The sequence below is a fragment of the Salmo salar genome, chromosome ssa24 (assembly GCF_905237065.1).
Source record: "Salmo salar chromosome ssa24, Ssal_v3.1, whole genome shotgun sequence".
Classification (NCBI taxonomy): domain Eukaryota; kingdom Metazoa; phylum Chordata; class Actinopteri; order Salmoniformes; family Salmonidae; genus Salmo; species Salmo salar.
In genome coordinates, this window is record NC_059465.1 from 22260477 (window position 1) to 22276322 (window position 15846).

The following is a 15846-nucleotide window of genomic DNA, read 5'->3' on the forward strand; positions in this document are numbered from 1 at the left end:
TGTATTTTATTTTATTCCGCTTACAATTTAGTTTCTACACCAGTTGTATTCGGCGCATGTGACATAACATTTTATTTTTTTAAAATTGATGTTGCACACAAACACTAGCTACATTACCGAAGATAAAAACACATAAAAAAAAAAAAAAGACTACTAGACAGTTTTACTGATTTCAAGCAGTCACTCTCACTAGCCAGGTTTCCATCCAACCATTTCATGAGGATGAATTACCTGATGCATGAAAAGTCATTACCTGGCTGATGGTAGTGACAATTTGTTCGTTCGACAAGGTGGAATCTTTTTGTGTCGGTAAATGAATTATGCGAGAAATGACAGTGGAAACAACTTTATGCTCATATTTATAGAATAACCATATCGAAATAAACTTGAAGTCACGCAATGTTGTGGTCCTCCCAATACGACTCGAGAAGCCAAGCAGCACTATTAACGTTGTAGTGTCTTAGCTGTAATTACTAATTTATATAACAAGAAAGACTCCGAATACAAGAAAGTGAACTGTAGCTTCACAATTACTAGAACTAGTTAGTACAAGAATAACAGAGAAAAAGACTGCGCATGACCAAGGGCGCTCCGTTCTTAAAGGGGACATCAGTAATTAACAGAACATAACAAACTCACATGGAGGTGAAAGTGCACTTGATATACTTGATATGCTTGATGCTCCTTTAAATGTGGGTAACCTACCCGTACTGTATATGTGAGGTGTTGGCTAGAGCGCACGTCCCAAGGCCAGAGTGGGCACGTTTGCTATATAACGCAACAGTTTGTGACAAAACCCATCAGTTGTGTTGAAAATGCGATGGGAACCCATTTAACTTTTATTTTTCATTATTACATAGGAAATGTAACCGCAAAAGGTATTTTTATGTGCTCTACGTCATCATGCACAGACGTTTATCCACAATATGTCAGTTTGATGGAAACATCTCTGGTGGGAAAATATTTTATGTAGATTTTAGAATATTCGCGTGAAAATCTGTCGCAAATTGGATGTCAACCTAGCTACTGACTTTTTTTTAATCCACAGGCATTGCGATAATTTCTCGCGCAACACAAAAGCAAGTGCATCATGCAACACGTTGATCATCATGTGCATGCTGTTATCATTCGTAGGTGGGCCTACTAACAACATCCACATGATGGCTTGCATACGGTGAAAATAACGATCCTAAACTGTAACATAGATTAGACACCAACCTAGATAAACATCTAATAATTTGGGTCATTTGTCCTCTTGCCATGAACTTCTGTTTGAAACGCTTAGATAACCGATACACGTGGTCAGTTGGGAGATAAGGACCTTATGTCAAGCTCTGCAGCTACTTTTTCCATCTTCTCCAGTTCATGGCCAATATGTAAAATGTCTGCCCTCATGGACAGCAGTGCAGTTTCATTGTTTGCAGATCCTCCCACGCTGTGGTTCTTCTGCACCTCCAGTGTGCAGTCATCACCAGGCAGCTTGTACTCCAGCCTCCTGGCCCTTGTCCAGCTGCCATAACTCTGGATACCAGCCAGCTCCAGGAAGGCCTTCATGGCCTCAGTGCTGCTGCAGCTCTCCTGCTCTCTCACTGGGACCCCTAAGCAGTGAGCCAGGTGCTGGATGATGGGAGTGTGGCCAGTCAGCTCCCTGTACTGGGGTGCAGGAGGACAGGGCTGGCCCTGGATCTGTCCTATCTCTGGAATAGAAAGGGGGTTGTCCTCACAGCCCTTTGGCCCTTCTGTTTCATCTCTATCCACACATAGCTCCTCTCCCCAGACTGTAGAGGGACATCCAGAGCCAGCAGCCTGATTCTCTGGCTCTGGTGGCATATTGTTGGAAGAGTATGGATTGTTACCTATGATCATTCTCCACTGACTGCCCTGTTTGCTTAACCAGGTCTGCTGAGAAGCCAGGTGGAAGCTCTCTGTGTCGTAGTAATGCTCTCTAATGGTGACCTCTTCGATACACCATGCCCCCTTCTCCTGCAGCCGTGCCTCGGTCTTCTCTCCCAGCTTGTACTGCATCTCCACGTTCACTCTGATGGACCCCTGGGGTCCCTCCTCTTCACCTGTTCCTGCTAGTGGTCTGTGCAGCAACATCTAGCAAAGCAAGAGCCACACCAAGAGGTTCTGAGTATAAGAGAAATCAGTGGTGCACCATCTCATAGTACAGCACAGATTACATGCCAGTTTTAAGCAGATTCAGTGTATGTTACAAATGGACAAATATATGTCTTGTGATAGTGGAATTATCATTTTAAAGTATACTAAATTATATTCTGGGTTGATATGGTTGCAGGAGTTTTGTTACCTCTACAGCAGAGATCCTCAGCTTGAAGCGCGAAGGAGGACCTGTCTGCCGTCCTCAGCTCACACACAGAATGAAGGTTTGTTGTTTTAAACCGTTTGAGCCTCTGCTGTGTGACTAGAACCTATGACGAATGAGCTAATGGCAGTCATGGCATTATTCGAGTTTATAGTGAGTCCAAGCCACTGCCTTCTTGTGTTTAGTGTTTATGGATACTGCTTTGGTTGTCATGGAGAGGTCAGCTTATCTTCCCTGCATTATCCGTCACCATGATATCATCTTTATTAACATAGCTATATATGCATGTCTCCTCCCCTGTGTGTCTCTAGTGCTCCTCCCCTTCTATCGGTGCGGCAGGTAGCCTAGAGGTTAGAGCGTTGGACTAGTAACCAGAAGGTTGCAAGATCGAATCCCTGAGCTAACAAGATAAAAATCTGTCGTTCTGCCCCTGAACAAGGCAGTTAACCCACTGTTCCTAGGCCGTCATTGAAAATAAGAATTTGGTCTTCACTGACTTGCCTAGTTAATAAGTAAAGGTTAAATAAAAATACAATAGAACAGTGATCAGTAACCATGGTAGTGTTTGTCTGAAGTATGCTCCTCCTTTTTAGCTGATGTGTTGACAATGCCACCAGAGGGGGCTAGAGGATTAACATGAATGGCAGTGCCCTGTTGATGTAGAATTGCAGCATACCTGTATGTCAGTAGTGTATGCAACTTTACTTACTATGCATTGATTGAGGAGAGCAACAGGAGAGATTTCATGCTATTCTCCGCTTGTTGTTTGTGAAGGTGCACAGGACCATGTTCATAAGAGGATCGGTCAGGAAAAACTCCTGGCCCTATAGGCTACTCTTCCTCTTGTGGTTTTATTAAGCCTAGTTAAATATAGCAGTATGACAAGGTGAAAGACATAGCCTGCATGTTGATGCTCTTCATTTCTATATTGATGTCATTGAGTAGCCTATTTAGAGGAGGATATGAGGTTACACTAGAAATGATCTTTGATTTTAAAGTGGTTGCACATGGATAGACTTACTGCTCTCTTTTCTGTTTGAGTCCAGAGGAGGAGGCGATGGCACTGATTGAAGTGTTCAAGATCAGAGAAAAGGAAGATTACATAATTTACTATTCACTTGGTACAATACTAATTAAACCGATAGTCCTATTAGTTTTGTACTTCGACTTCCTTTGTTTAGCTTTTAAAATATATAGATGCTGATGGTGAAATTCAGTATCAATTTGTTTCCTAAATAGCAGGATAACATAACCAGAAGCAGCTAAAAACCTGAGTTTGTGGAATCTCATTCACTGAGCTTTTGGTTAAGGAGCCATGCTGGCATTGAGCTGTCCCACATTACTCTGACTCTGAGTAACACAATGTACATTTACTACCAGCAGCCCTCTTTCCTTCTCAGTCTCCAGTTGAATGTTCTGTTTAATGTTCTGCAGTGTTATTGCTGCTGGCCCCATAGTGTTAAAATATGCATCTACAGGGGGAGATATACAGCTGTGCTACAGCTAGAGGCCAATGCAGACAGTGTTAGTGTTTTGTGAGTTTGGGTCCAAATTGTTCATCTGGGAATGAATTGGACTAAAATGGAGTAAATGGCAGGGAGGCCTCCCCTCATCTATCATCTGGGTTTAAAAGGTTCTCTATCACTTTTACAGCAGTGGGTTTCACAGTTGTCAGCAGTAGATGTCCCACAGTTTGTATTCAATAGTTTTCCAGTGTTTAATTGCTAAAAAATGTGTTTCTACTAAGCCTAGTAGTCTTGGGAGTTCATCGTTTTGAAGTGGATAAAGATTTGCATCTTAATTTACGTCTACTGTTCTAGCTTATTTGATTAGTGATGCTCTACTTATGCCATACCACAAGGCCATATATTATGTAAATGTATTCAATCTTAATTATATGGTTTGAAAATCGAGGCCTATTCTCTTCTGAGAGTGCTGACTCCATTCTAACTTTCTTTGCCATAGAAGGGTTTGGCAACCCTGAAAATGTGTACAATAAAAGTATGTTTTTTTATTTATTTATGCTTTTGTTGGCATTATATTATGTAATATCATCACTGTTTAGTTACATGTCAGCAACAGTCCATTTGACAAAGTATATTGAACAAAAATATAATCACAACATGTAAAGTGTTGGTCCCATGTTTCATGAGCTGAAATAAAAAATCCCAGAAATATTCCATATGCACAAAAAGCATATTTCTCTCAAATTATGTGCAGAAATGTGTTTACATCCCTGTTAGTGAGCATTTATCATTTGCCAAGATAATCCATCCACCTGACAGGTATGGTATATCAAGAAGCTGAGTAAACCACATGATTATTACACAGGTGCACCTTGTGCTGGGGACAATGAAAGGCCACTAAAATGTACAGTTTTGTCACACAACACAATGCCACAGATGTTTTCAAGTTTTGAGGGAGCATGCAATTGGCATGCTGACTGCAGGAATGTCCACCAGAGCTGTTGCCAGATAATTTTATGTTAATTTCTCTACCATAAGCCGCCTCCAACGTTGTTTTAGAAAATTTGGCAGTATGTCCAACCGGTCTCACAACCACAGACCACATGTAACCACGCCAGCCCATTACCGCCACATCCGGCTTCTTCACCTGCGGGATCGTCTGAGACCAGCCACCCAGACAGCTGATGGAACTGAGGAGTATTTTTGTCTGTAATAAAGCCCTTTTGTGGGGAAAAACAAATTCTGATTGGCTGGGCCTGGCTCCCCAGTAGGTGGGCCTGGCTCCCAAGTGGATGGGCCGATGTCCTCCCAGGCCCACCCATGGCTGCGCCCCTGCTCAGTCATGTGAAATCCATAGATTAGTGCCTAATGAATTTATTTCAATTGTCTGATTTCCTTATATGAACTGTAACTAAAATCAATCAATTGTTGCATGTTGCATTTATTTTTTGTTCAGTATAAATATAAATGTGTTTTTAGTCATAGTTGAGGTTGCATACTAAATCAGTTATTAATAGATAATAAAATGGATAGTGCGTAGCAGTAAACGTTGATCCTGAAATAACACGTTAAATCGCTCTGTGCAGTGAAATATAAGATTAAAACGCATCACACAATGAAAGTCCAGGAAACCCTGGAGTTGGTGTGTTATTACATACTGTAAACATTATGTTTGGATCTAACAGACCTGCTCAAGCTAGCTAGCCAGGCCAGGGTTACAGTCAATGGCAGTTGTGGTTGGGTCTCCCTATTAGTCACTTACGATTCCACTGTGTTTTTTGTAGATTTCTTTTGTCCAATTGTATTTATGAGATCAATATACTTGATGATACACAAGTCTTTTTTTTTATTGTATTATTATTCCAGCTTTCAGCTCAAAGATGAGTAGGCATTATAGACCTACTGTATGTATTGTTATAGTAGCTTAACCATGGAACAACTGGTAGGGTATGTAGCCAGTGTATTATGGAGTTGGATTTATGTTTGGCTGACATTTTAAAATATTTCCTTCAGGACCTCAGAGGAACAGTAACTAGTGTTCTAGCAGTTCTTTATGACATGGTAAAACACTGTACCAGGAGACTAGGAGACTCATATTGACTAAAATTGATGTATTTTCTCTCGGTAATTTGTGACATCTTAATTCAAATCTCATCATCTGGTCATCTGGATTCGACGGGATGAAAAGTGGGACTTCCACTGTTAAAAGTAAAACAATGATATGCTAATTAAGTACATGATGTATATATTTTTGATTCAGATGTAGCTTTATGATAAAAATCCTTGATAACCCCATAATAGGGGAACAGGCCTACACCTCCCTTCGTATTGAATACCTCATCTTGGTCTGTTTTTTTTTTACTATCTCTGGACTCTGACTGTGCAGTTTTATAACAATGTTATTGCATATCTCCTGTGGCCCATACTGACGAACTCTCACTGTTAGAGCACAGCATAGATTTTGTGCCTCCAGTCTTTCATTGGAGAATGTGGCCAAATATGGAAGACATGAAAGGCAATAAGCTAAGTAGTATCCATGCATGAATCCATGCACTGCTTATCAGTGTTCGAGCTCTGCCCAAGCCGAAGGAGTATAAGAAAGAGCCATTGGACCTAGATGTTAAATTACGCTTGGCCTTTTCCAGTACAGTATGTTTATGGGTCCTGCTGGTGCAATATTTCTGATGGCACTTAATGAAGGGGTTAATTTCTCTGGTTATTCCACTTTGATAGTTGGCGGCATTACAAAGGTCTCTTGATTTCATAAACCTGATGTTCCGGTCATATTTTCCATATTTTTCTGTAAACCACGTTTTATTTGTCATTTTCAGATTTGTACTTGTTGTTGTTCAGTGAAACAGGCATTACTTATGGCCTTCTTAATAGGAGGACAGGTTGTGCTGAAATTATAGACATGATGCCACCCTCCAATTTTGCCTGTTAAATCCTTATTAGACCTCTATTCAGCGCTATTCAATGTGGCTCTATTGGTTCACCCCATTCCTTTCTTTAGTACTCTCTTAAGATTTATATGTATCATCAGTACATGCATGATAACATTGAAGTGGCTGTGAAGGTTTGTGTTAGTACAATAGTAAAGTAGATAGACAGCATCACCCTAATAGTGATCTACCATGTCATAAATTCATGGAGTTAATATTTTGAGACAATCAGTCATTGATATTGCATGAATGAAAGCTGTAAATGTTAGGTATGAACAAGGAACAAGGGACAGTACTAACAGTATTTCTTTGCCTTTGACAGACAGAGTTATTGCAGCAATGTGCAAAAAATCATGAATGGTTCACTGATGTGAATTCACATCTAAAAATAAGAGCTCATTCACCACTGGCACATTAAAACATCACTTTGATTGGATGTTAGGCTGTACAGTTTAAATTAGCTGTTGAATTCAAACCATTGTTTAACCGCTCTGTGTCATCTTTCACGTTTTGCCTGAATTGCCCAACCCCTCACAACCGCAAATATATGTTTGACTGATGTTGGGATGTCACGCAAACCCAAAGATGGAGTGGAATGTTATTGTCCATTTTCTTAGTTAACATGTTATTGTTATTTATTGTGGCATATGTTGAGCTGGTCTCAGACCATTTCCACAATTACACAAATTCCAACCCCATTGGGAATAGATGCTGATGTAGGCTATTAAACGATTTGGAAATGTTGAATCCCATGTCATCATAACCACATGTCAGCTGTGCCCCAGAATCATGTAGCCCACATCACGCCAACCCTTTGCACAATACCCTCGTGTAGAAGGGTGGATGACCTCACTTGCTTTCCTAAGAGTGCATTTCAGACGACTTATAATTTTGACATGACAGAATAAGAGGGTAAGATGGAGACCTAGGTGTCTTGTTGAGCCTCCATCTCTCCCTCACATTCCATCAGGTAGGCCTAATTTACAACTGTATTATACTGTAATAGAAACACTTTGACCAATGGACTGATTTTTGGCTTCTACAGCATCTCTTCCTGTAGATGCGTATAGTGATGATGGCTGGTGAATCAATGAATGTGTGACTTGTCGATTTGTCGTCTTAATTTCATGCATAGGCTATTCCATTTCCTGCAAGTCAGTTTATGGCTGATGAGAGACATATTTACAACAAAATGCGAAAATAAATAATGAGAAATCTCTTAAAACCACCAAGGTGAGTTACTTCCTGCTACATTTGTGCTAGGTTTGTAATGGTGTGCTTAGATGTTTCCAGTAAGGCATATGAGTTTTTTAAAATTGTGTCAGATAGTACGACCCACAGTCCCCTAACAGTATGACCCTACAGTATTAGTCCTCACTGGACTTGTCCAGGTCAGAGCATTTGCCCTTGTCAAATTATAAATGTAGTCCCATAAATCTGATCCAGTCTGACGTTTATGAGTTGCTCGAACACTGTCTGCATTACCTCAGCGACTGGGTGTCGTAAAAGCTACAGCCCTCCTGGCTCTGTACAGGCTGGGATGGAGAGAACCATGGGCTGCACGTAAGTTTCCAACACTTCCAGTAAACCCGCAGACCTTCAGCCGTGTGGCACTGCTGTCAAGACCCATAGCACATTCATGTTGTTTCAGTCCCTATTAGCTGCATGCAACCTGCTGGGTTACAGTGTGACAGAAAACAGCAGCACTTTCTGCTCTTAACTGATACTTTGGACATTGAAATAGGTCAAGAAAAGGGTTCCATACATGATCTTACACTGTAGATCTTGTATCCTCTCTTTTTCCACATTCCTGGAATTCATGTGATCATTTTTCAAGTGTTATTTCCATTTTGAGGGAGATGTAGTTCATGCGTTTTATTGGACTTGTAGCTGTCATGGGAACACTTGTGAAAATGGGATTTAGTACAACAATGTGCTCAATGTTAGCAACGGACTAAGAGGTGATTGCAAATTCTTGTTCCAAATATTATTTTATCTGTAACATGTCGGTATACCATTGAAAAGTCACCTCTAAAGGGTACAACAACAGTGTACACTATATCTGCATCCTAACCTCTTCTCCTTTTGGTCATTTAGCATGATTGGGCTAAATGTAATAGCTAAAGCAGGCACACTGCTGACAAAAACAAAGAGTTCCTTCTGACTTTTCTAATACAGGGAAAGCCAGCACAGTGCTACAGATGGGTCACCCTGTGGAAGTTAAAAACGTGGAAAAATAATGACGTCATACACCCCCAAAATCTGGAAGGGAACAAACAACTGAAGATGGGAGCTGCACAGAGGTCAATAAATCATTGAGTTTATTGAGGATGTAAGGAAGTGGGATGAAAGCAGAGTCTCAGTATTAGAATTAAATGCACTTTAAACTTGTCATATTTTATTGTGAATGCTTATACGAAGCCTTATAATGCATTAATAGCTGTCTCGTTCTGAAAGGTTGATACTTTTCCTGGAACTGAATGACCTATGCTCTCTGTAATCTCTGTCATTTAGATCTCCAGAGTCCGACAGACTTGGATAGCAAGACATGGTAGGACTGTAAGAGGTTGCTTTCTGCATCACACCCTGCTCTAACTTTTAGAAGAAGTATATGATTGAATTAAACCCGGGACAGAGTTTCCACACAGAAAAGTGCACAGAAGTGGGTTGGAAGAACTTGAAACAGTGGTCATGGCATCAGTTTTTACCCCAGGCTTAAAAGCTATTAGTAGATCTACACATCACCACAATTTGAAGCTTAGTTCCATGGTTTTGGTCTTAGGGAATGCTGAATTATTCCACATTTGATACCAAAGAATGCAATAAACAACTAAGGATATTTCATCTTCAACCAGCTATACTGTATTAGCCTATATACTATGTGTGACTCTCTGTTTCTAAATGTTTCCAATGACTACCACATTGATGATAATACTTCTGTGACAATCATTTGGTTTGGTTTGGATATACATACGGAACAATATATTGGTTAGGTTTTTATTGCAATCACAATCTATTATTATAATTATTCCATCCATGTTGTTTTAAATTGCAATAAGTCAGTGAAGTGTACCATTCTGCTCACTATTCAGCGACATGCTATATGCCACCTCTATGGGAAAAGCTCTGCTCCATGTCAAAGCCAGTCTCCTTTTCCCAGGCTGATGCACATTATAGGTCTATTTGGCTATATATGGAAATAAAGGTCAAAGAAATAGAACAGTCTCTAATATTACCAGACTATGTCTGAGGAATGTTCTTCACATGGTACAATTAAGAGTGGAATAGATGGAAAGATAGGAGAATTAAAGGTGAGGGGTAATCCAGATGCCAATAGATAAACATGACCCTTTAATCAAAGGTCCGTCTGACCGCCTGTGGATTTTGTGTAAATGAAGAAGGAGGGCGAGCTCATTGTGGAGTGATGCTCATCAGGTGGAGGGGAGAGGGAGCAAGAGGGAGATGGAGAGAACGATATAGATAAAGATGGAGAGAGCGATAGAGAGAGAGGAGGGTGCTATAACAAAGTTAGATGATATACTACTGCTGGCAGATTTGTGCAGTGTATGGAGTCAAATGCCTTTAGAACTATATTACATTGTCCTGTGTTTCCACTCCTTATCTTTACTACATGTACACTGTCCTACAGAGAGTCGTGCACTAACACACACCTTCTACATAGCCGTTAGGCCCCAAGCCACAAAGACTAACTGCAGGGATCCATCTTATTAATTCCCTGCCACAGCCTTTGATGCATGAGGTATTAAGATGTCTTGGAACCTTGACTGCCCTCAATGAGTCTGCACCGCAATACGAGTCGATCAGCCGAGCCGTCGTTATTCAAAAGATGAGGCATTTGAACTGATTCTCTCAGCGTTTCTCTGCTCAGAATGTGTATGTGTGCAAATTCAACACGGCTTTGTCTGGTGGGGAGGAGGTGGGGTTCGGGGCTCTGTCAGCCACATTTGAATGGGCTTTTCCATTGTGGTGGTTCATTAGACTTATGCGGCGGGGACAGCTCACTGGCAGTCAGGCTACACTCACATTCATGTCCATGATTGATACATCTACATGTACCTTGCTCCTCAGATTTACAGATCCATAAATGGAACTTTGTTACATATGATTTCAAATCAAATCAAATTTATTTGTCACATACACATGGTTAGCAGGTGTTAAGGCAAGTGTATCGAAATGCTTGCGCTTCTAGTTCCGACCATGCAGCAATATCTATCAAGTAATCCACCAATTCCACAACAACTACCTTGTACACACAAGTGTAAAGGAATGAATACGAATATGTACATAAAAATATATAAATGAGTGATGGCCGAACGGCATAGGCAAGATGTAATAGATGGTATGGAGTACAGTATATACATATGAGATGAGTATTTTAGGGTATGAAAACATATAAAGCGGCATTGTTTAAAGTGGCTAGTGATACATCAAATACATCAAGATGGCAAGATGCAGTAGATGGTATAGCGTACAGTATATACATATGAGATGAGTAATGTAGGTTATGTAAACATTATCTAATATAAATAATATAAAGTGGCAAGTGATAAATTGATTACATCAATTTTCCCATTATTAAAGTGGCTTGAGTTGAGTCATTATGTTGGCAGCAGCCACTCAATGTAGTGATGGCCATTTAACAGTCTGATGGCCTTGAGATAGAAACTGTTTTTCAGTCTCTCGGTTCCAGCTTTGATGCACCTGTACTGACCTCGCCTTCTGGATGTTAGCGGGGTGAACAGGCAGTGGCTCGGGTGGTTGCTGCCCTTGATTATCTTTTTGGCCTTCCTGTGACATTGGGTGGTGTAGGTGTCCTGGAGGGCAGGTAGTTTGCACCCGGTGATGTGTTGTGCAGACCTCACTACCTGGAGGCTCTGGAGAGCCTTCCTGTTATGGGCGGAGCAGCTGCCGTACCAGGCGGTGATACAGCCCGACAGGATGCTCTCGATTGTGCATCTGTAAAAGTTTGTGAGTGTTTTTGGTGACAAGCCGAATTTCTTCAGCCTCCTGAGGTTGAAGAGGCACCTGGTTGAAGAGGCTGCACCTTCTTCACCATGCTGTCTGTGTGGGTGGACCATTTCAGTTTGTCCGGGATGTGTACGCCGAGGAACGTAAAACTCTCCACCCTCTCCACTACTGTCCCGTTAATGTAGATAGGGGGCTGCTCCCTCTGCTGTTTCCTGAAGTCCACGATCATCTCTTTTGTTTTGTTGACATTGAGTGCGAGGTTATTTTCCTGACACCACACTCTGAGGGCCCTCACCTCCTCCCTGTAGGCCGTCTCGTCGTTGTTGGTAATCAAGCCTACCACTGTAGTGCCGTCTGCAAACTTAATGATTGAGTTGGATGCGTGCATGGCCATACAGTCGTGGGTGAACAGGGAGTACAGGAGAGGGCTGAGAATGCACCCTTGTTGGGACCCAGTGTTGAGGATCAGCGGGGTGGAGATGTTGTTACCTACCCTCACCACCTGGGGGCGGCCCGTCAGGAAGTCCAGGACCCAGTTGCACAGGGCGGGGGTCTCGAGCTTAATGACGAGTTTGGAGAGTACTATGGTGTTAAATGCTGAGCTGTAATCAATGAACAGCATTCTTACATAGGTATTCCTCTTGTCCAGATGGGTTAGGGCAGTGTGCAGTGTGATGGCGATTGCGTCGTCTGTGGACCTATTGGGTCGGTAAGCAAATTGGAGTGGGTCTAGGGTGTCAGGTAGGGTGGAGGTGATATGATTCTTGACTAGTCTCTCAAAGCACTTCATGATAACGGAAGTGAGTGCTACAGGTCGGTAGTCATTTAGTTCAGTTACCTTAGCTTTCTTGGGAACAGGAACAATGGTGGCCCTCTTGAAGCATGTGGGGACAACAGACTGGGATAAGGATTGATTGAATATGTCTGTAAACACACCAGCCAGCTGGTCTGCGCATGCTCTGAGGACGTGGCCGGGGATGCTGTCTGGGCCTGCAGCCTTGCGAGGGTTAACACGTTTAAATGTTTTACTCATGTTGGCTGCAGTAAAGGAGATCCCGCAGGTTTTGGTAGCGGGCCATGTTAGTGGCACTGTATTGTCCTCAAAGCGAGCAAAAAAGTTCTTTAGTCTGTCTGGGAGCAAGGCATCGTGATCCGTGACGGGGCTGATTTTTCTTTTGTAGTCCGTGATTGACTGTAGACCCTGCAACATACCTCTCGTGTCTGAGCCGTTGAATTGCGACGCCACTTTGTTTCTGTACTGACGCTTAGCTTGTTTGATTGCCTTGCGGAGGGAATAGCTACACTGTTTGTATTCGGTCATGTTTCCGGTCACTTTGCCCTGATTAAAAGCAGTGGTTTGCACATTCAGTTTTGCGCGAATGCTGCCATCAATCCACGGTTTCTGGTTGGGGTATGTTTTAATAGACGCTGTTGGTACGACATCACCGATGCACTTGTTAATGAACTCGCACACCGAGTCAGCGTATTCGTCAATGTTGTTGTTGGCAGCAATGCGGAACATATCCCAGTCCACGTGATCGAAGCAATCTTGAAGCGTGGAATCCGAATGGTCGGACCAGCGTTGAACAGACCTGAGGGCGGGAGCTTCCTGTTTTAGTTTCTGTCTATAGGCTGGGAGCAACAAAATGGAGTCGTGGTCAGCTTTTCCAAAGGGAGGGCGGGGGAGGGCCTTATATGTGTCGCGGAAGTTGCAATAACATTGGTCTAGGCTTTCCGCCCTGGTAGCACAACCGATATGCTGCTAGAATTTGGGGAGCCTTGTTTTCAGATTAGCCTTGTTAAAATCCCCGGCTACAATAAATGCAGCCTCAGGATATGTGGTTTCCAGTTTACATAGAGTCCAATGAAGTTCTTTCAGGGCCGTCGATGTGTCTGCTTGGGGGGGGGGATATACACGACTGTGATTATAATTGAAGAGAATTCTCTTGGTAGATAATGTGGTCGGCATTTGATTGTGAGGAATTCTAAGTCAGGTGAACAAAATGACTTGAGTTCCTGTATGTTGTTATGATCACACCACGTCTCGTTAATCATAAGGCATACACCCCCGCCCTTCTTCTTACCAGAGAGATGCTTGTTTCTGTCGGCGCGATGCGTGAAGAAACCAGGTGACTGTACCGACTCAGATAGCGTGTCTCGAGTGAGCCATGTTTCCGTGAAACAAAGAACGTTACAGTCTCGGATGTCTCTCTGGAATGCTACCCTTGCTCGGATTTCGTCTTCCTTTTTGTCAAGAGAGTGGACATTGGCGAGTAGTATGCTCTCTCCACAAGACACAAGGATGTGAGGATGAACAGACCTGCAGTGACCTGAGCATATGAGTTTGTGCTAACAGTTGAGGAAAATTAATGTATTTAGTTCTGAGAGCCACTCTGGTAGATTCTTGGCCGAGTATGTTGGTTGGTTCTTCACCAGGCTGGCTAGGACTGACTGTGGCTGCTCAACTCTGTGTGAGTGAGCAGCTGATTGAGAGCCAGCCCACTGTCAGAGAAGCTTTCCACTCCACCTTGAACAAAGCACAGACCTGGGTGTAATTGTAGAAATAGGCTGTTACATAAGAAATTGGATTTGTGCTCTTCTGGCAGAGACCTGAAAATGAAAGGATGAGCTCTTCTTAAATTGTCCTGTCATTTCTCTCTATGCTGATCTATGTAGGCTACTGTATGTGATATGCCTTGATAGAGGTGACACCACTAGGAATTTAATGGTTCAGAAAGAGAGCCTGCTAAATCCACACAGATTGTCTGATTATCACTGATGATCTGGTGAATTGTGATCCATTGTGTTTATTCCAACAATACGTTCTCCACTATTGAAAGGTTTTTAACTTTTGCTGTAGCTGCATGGTAGAAATCTTTCCTTAAAACAACTTTCTGAAGGAAATGAAATGTCAAAATACACTGGAATGTAGTGTAGGCCTACATTTCAAGCATAACCCCTTTCATTCTGAACATCCAACTTCCATTTGTGGAAATTCTGTTCTGATGGATTTGAAATGATGAAGAGGAATGAAAATTCCAAAGGGAAAACATTTTAGTTGATGACTGCTAAAACATACAGGAACTCCTCACAAAGAAAAGGAGGATCACACAGTTTATTCTCAGTGGCTGCAATCAAGGAATCCCAGAATGGCATCTGGGTCGTTCTACCAATTCGGTGCCTTTTGAGAAGTATAACCTGGTAAAAAGAAAAATGTAATTCACCTAATTGTAACATTCATAAAGAGCACATGTTCAACTTAATAAAATAACATGTTTTCCCATCTAAAGAGGTTAAATAAAGAAATTACTATAGTAAGTGCATATTAAGTGACAAATAAAGTAAAAGGGTTGACCCTAATAGCGTTGACGATTTCTTCTTAAATCAGCAATAACTCTCCTTGTGACGGGGAATTGAAGCTTGTTTTATTGAATTAAAGGGCACGTCATTCGTTATAACAGGCTTTTAAAATTCAATATTGGTGCACAGTTTAGTTCAAATATCAAAGGGATGCCATAAGGCACTCTTTTCGTCGAATGACCCATCTCTGTTGATAAATGACTACTGAAATGTGTGTCTGTGTCACGTCCTGACCAGTAAAAGGGGTTATTTGTCATTGTAGTTTGGTCGGGGCGTGGCAGGGGGTGTTTGTTTTGTGTCTTTCGGTGTTTTTGGTTTATGTTCTATGTTATCTATTTCTATGTGTTTATCTAGTTTTCTATTTCTATGTTGGGTTTTTGGCAATGACCTCCATTAGAGGCAACTGGTTGTTGTTGTCGTCTCTAATTGGAGGCCATATTTAGTTGTGTTTGTTTCACTTGTGTTTTGTGGGTGGTTAGTTTCTGTATAGTCAGTGCACCTTATGGGACTGTTTTTGTCGTCTGTCTATTTTGTTTAAGTGTTTTCTTTAATAAATTGAGAAGATGAGCACTTTACCCGCTGCGCCTTGGTCCAATCCTTACGACGCCCATGACAGAACCACCCACCAAACAAGGACCAAGCAGCGGGGATTGGAGCACCAAAAAAGGACCAAGCAGCAGGAATTGGAGCACCGAAGAGAAGGATGGACGTGGGAGGCAGAACGACGTTTCTGGGAGAGGAAACTAAGGGAGCTAGATGAGGC

At 42.0% G+C, this 15846-nt stretch overlaps 1 protein-coding gene across 1 annotated transcript; it reads right to left on the reverse strand.

Moving 5' to 3' along the window:
• Positions 1–33: 33 nt before the first annotated feature.
• si:dkey-191c17.2 (uncharacterized) lies at positions 34–2718 on the reverse strand. Its single transcript, XM_014171432.2, has 2 exons — positions 2312–2718; positions 34–2100 (listed from the first exon to the last, which is right to left on the reverse strand). Exon 2 carries the CDS (start codon positions 2098–2100, stop codon positions 1303–1305), a length of 798 nt encoding a protein of 265 aa, XP_014026907.1. The 5' UTR covers positions 2312–2718; the 3' UTR covers positions 34–1302.
• Between the last annotated feature and the right edge of the window lie 13128 nt (positions 2719–15846).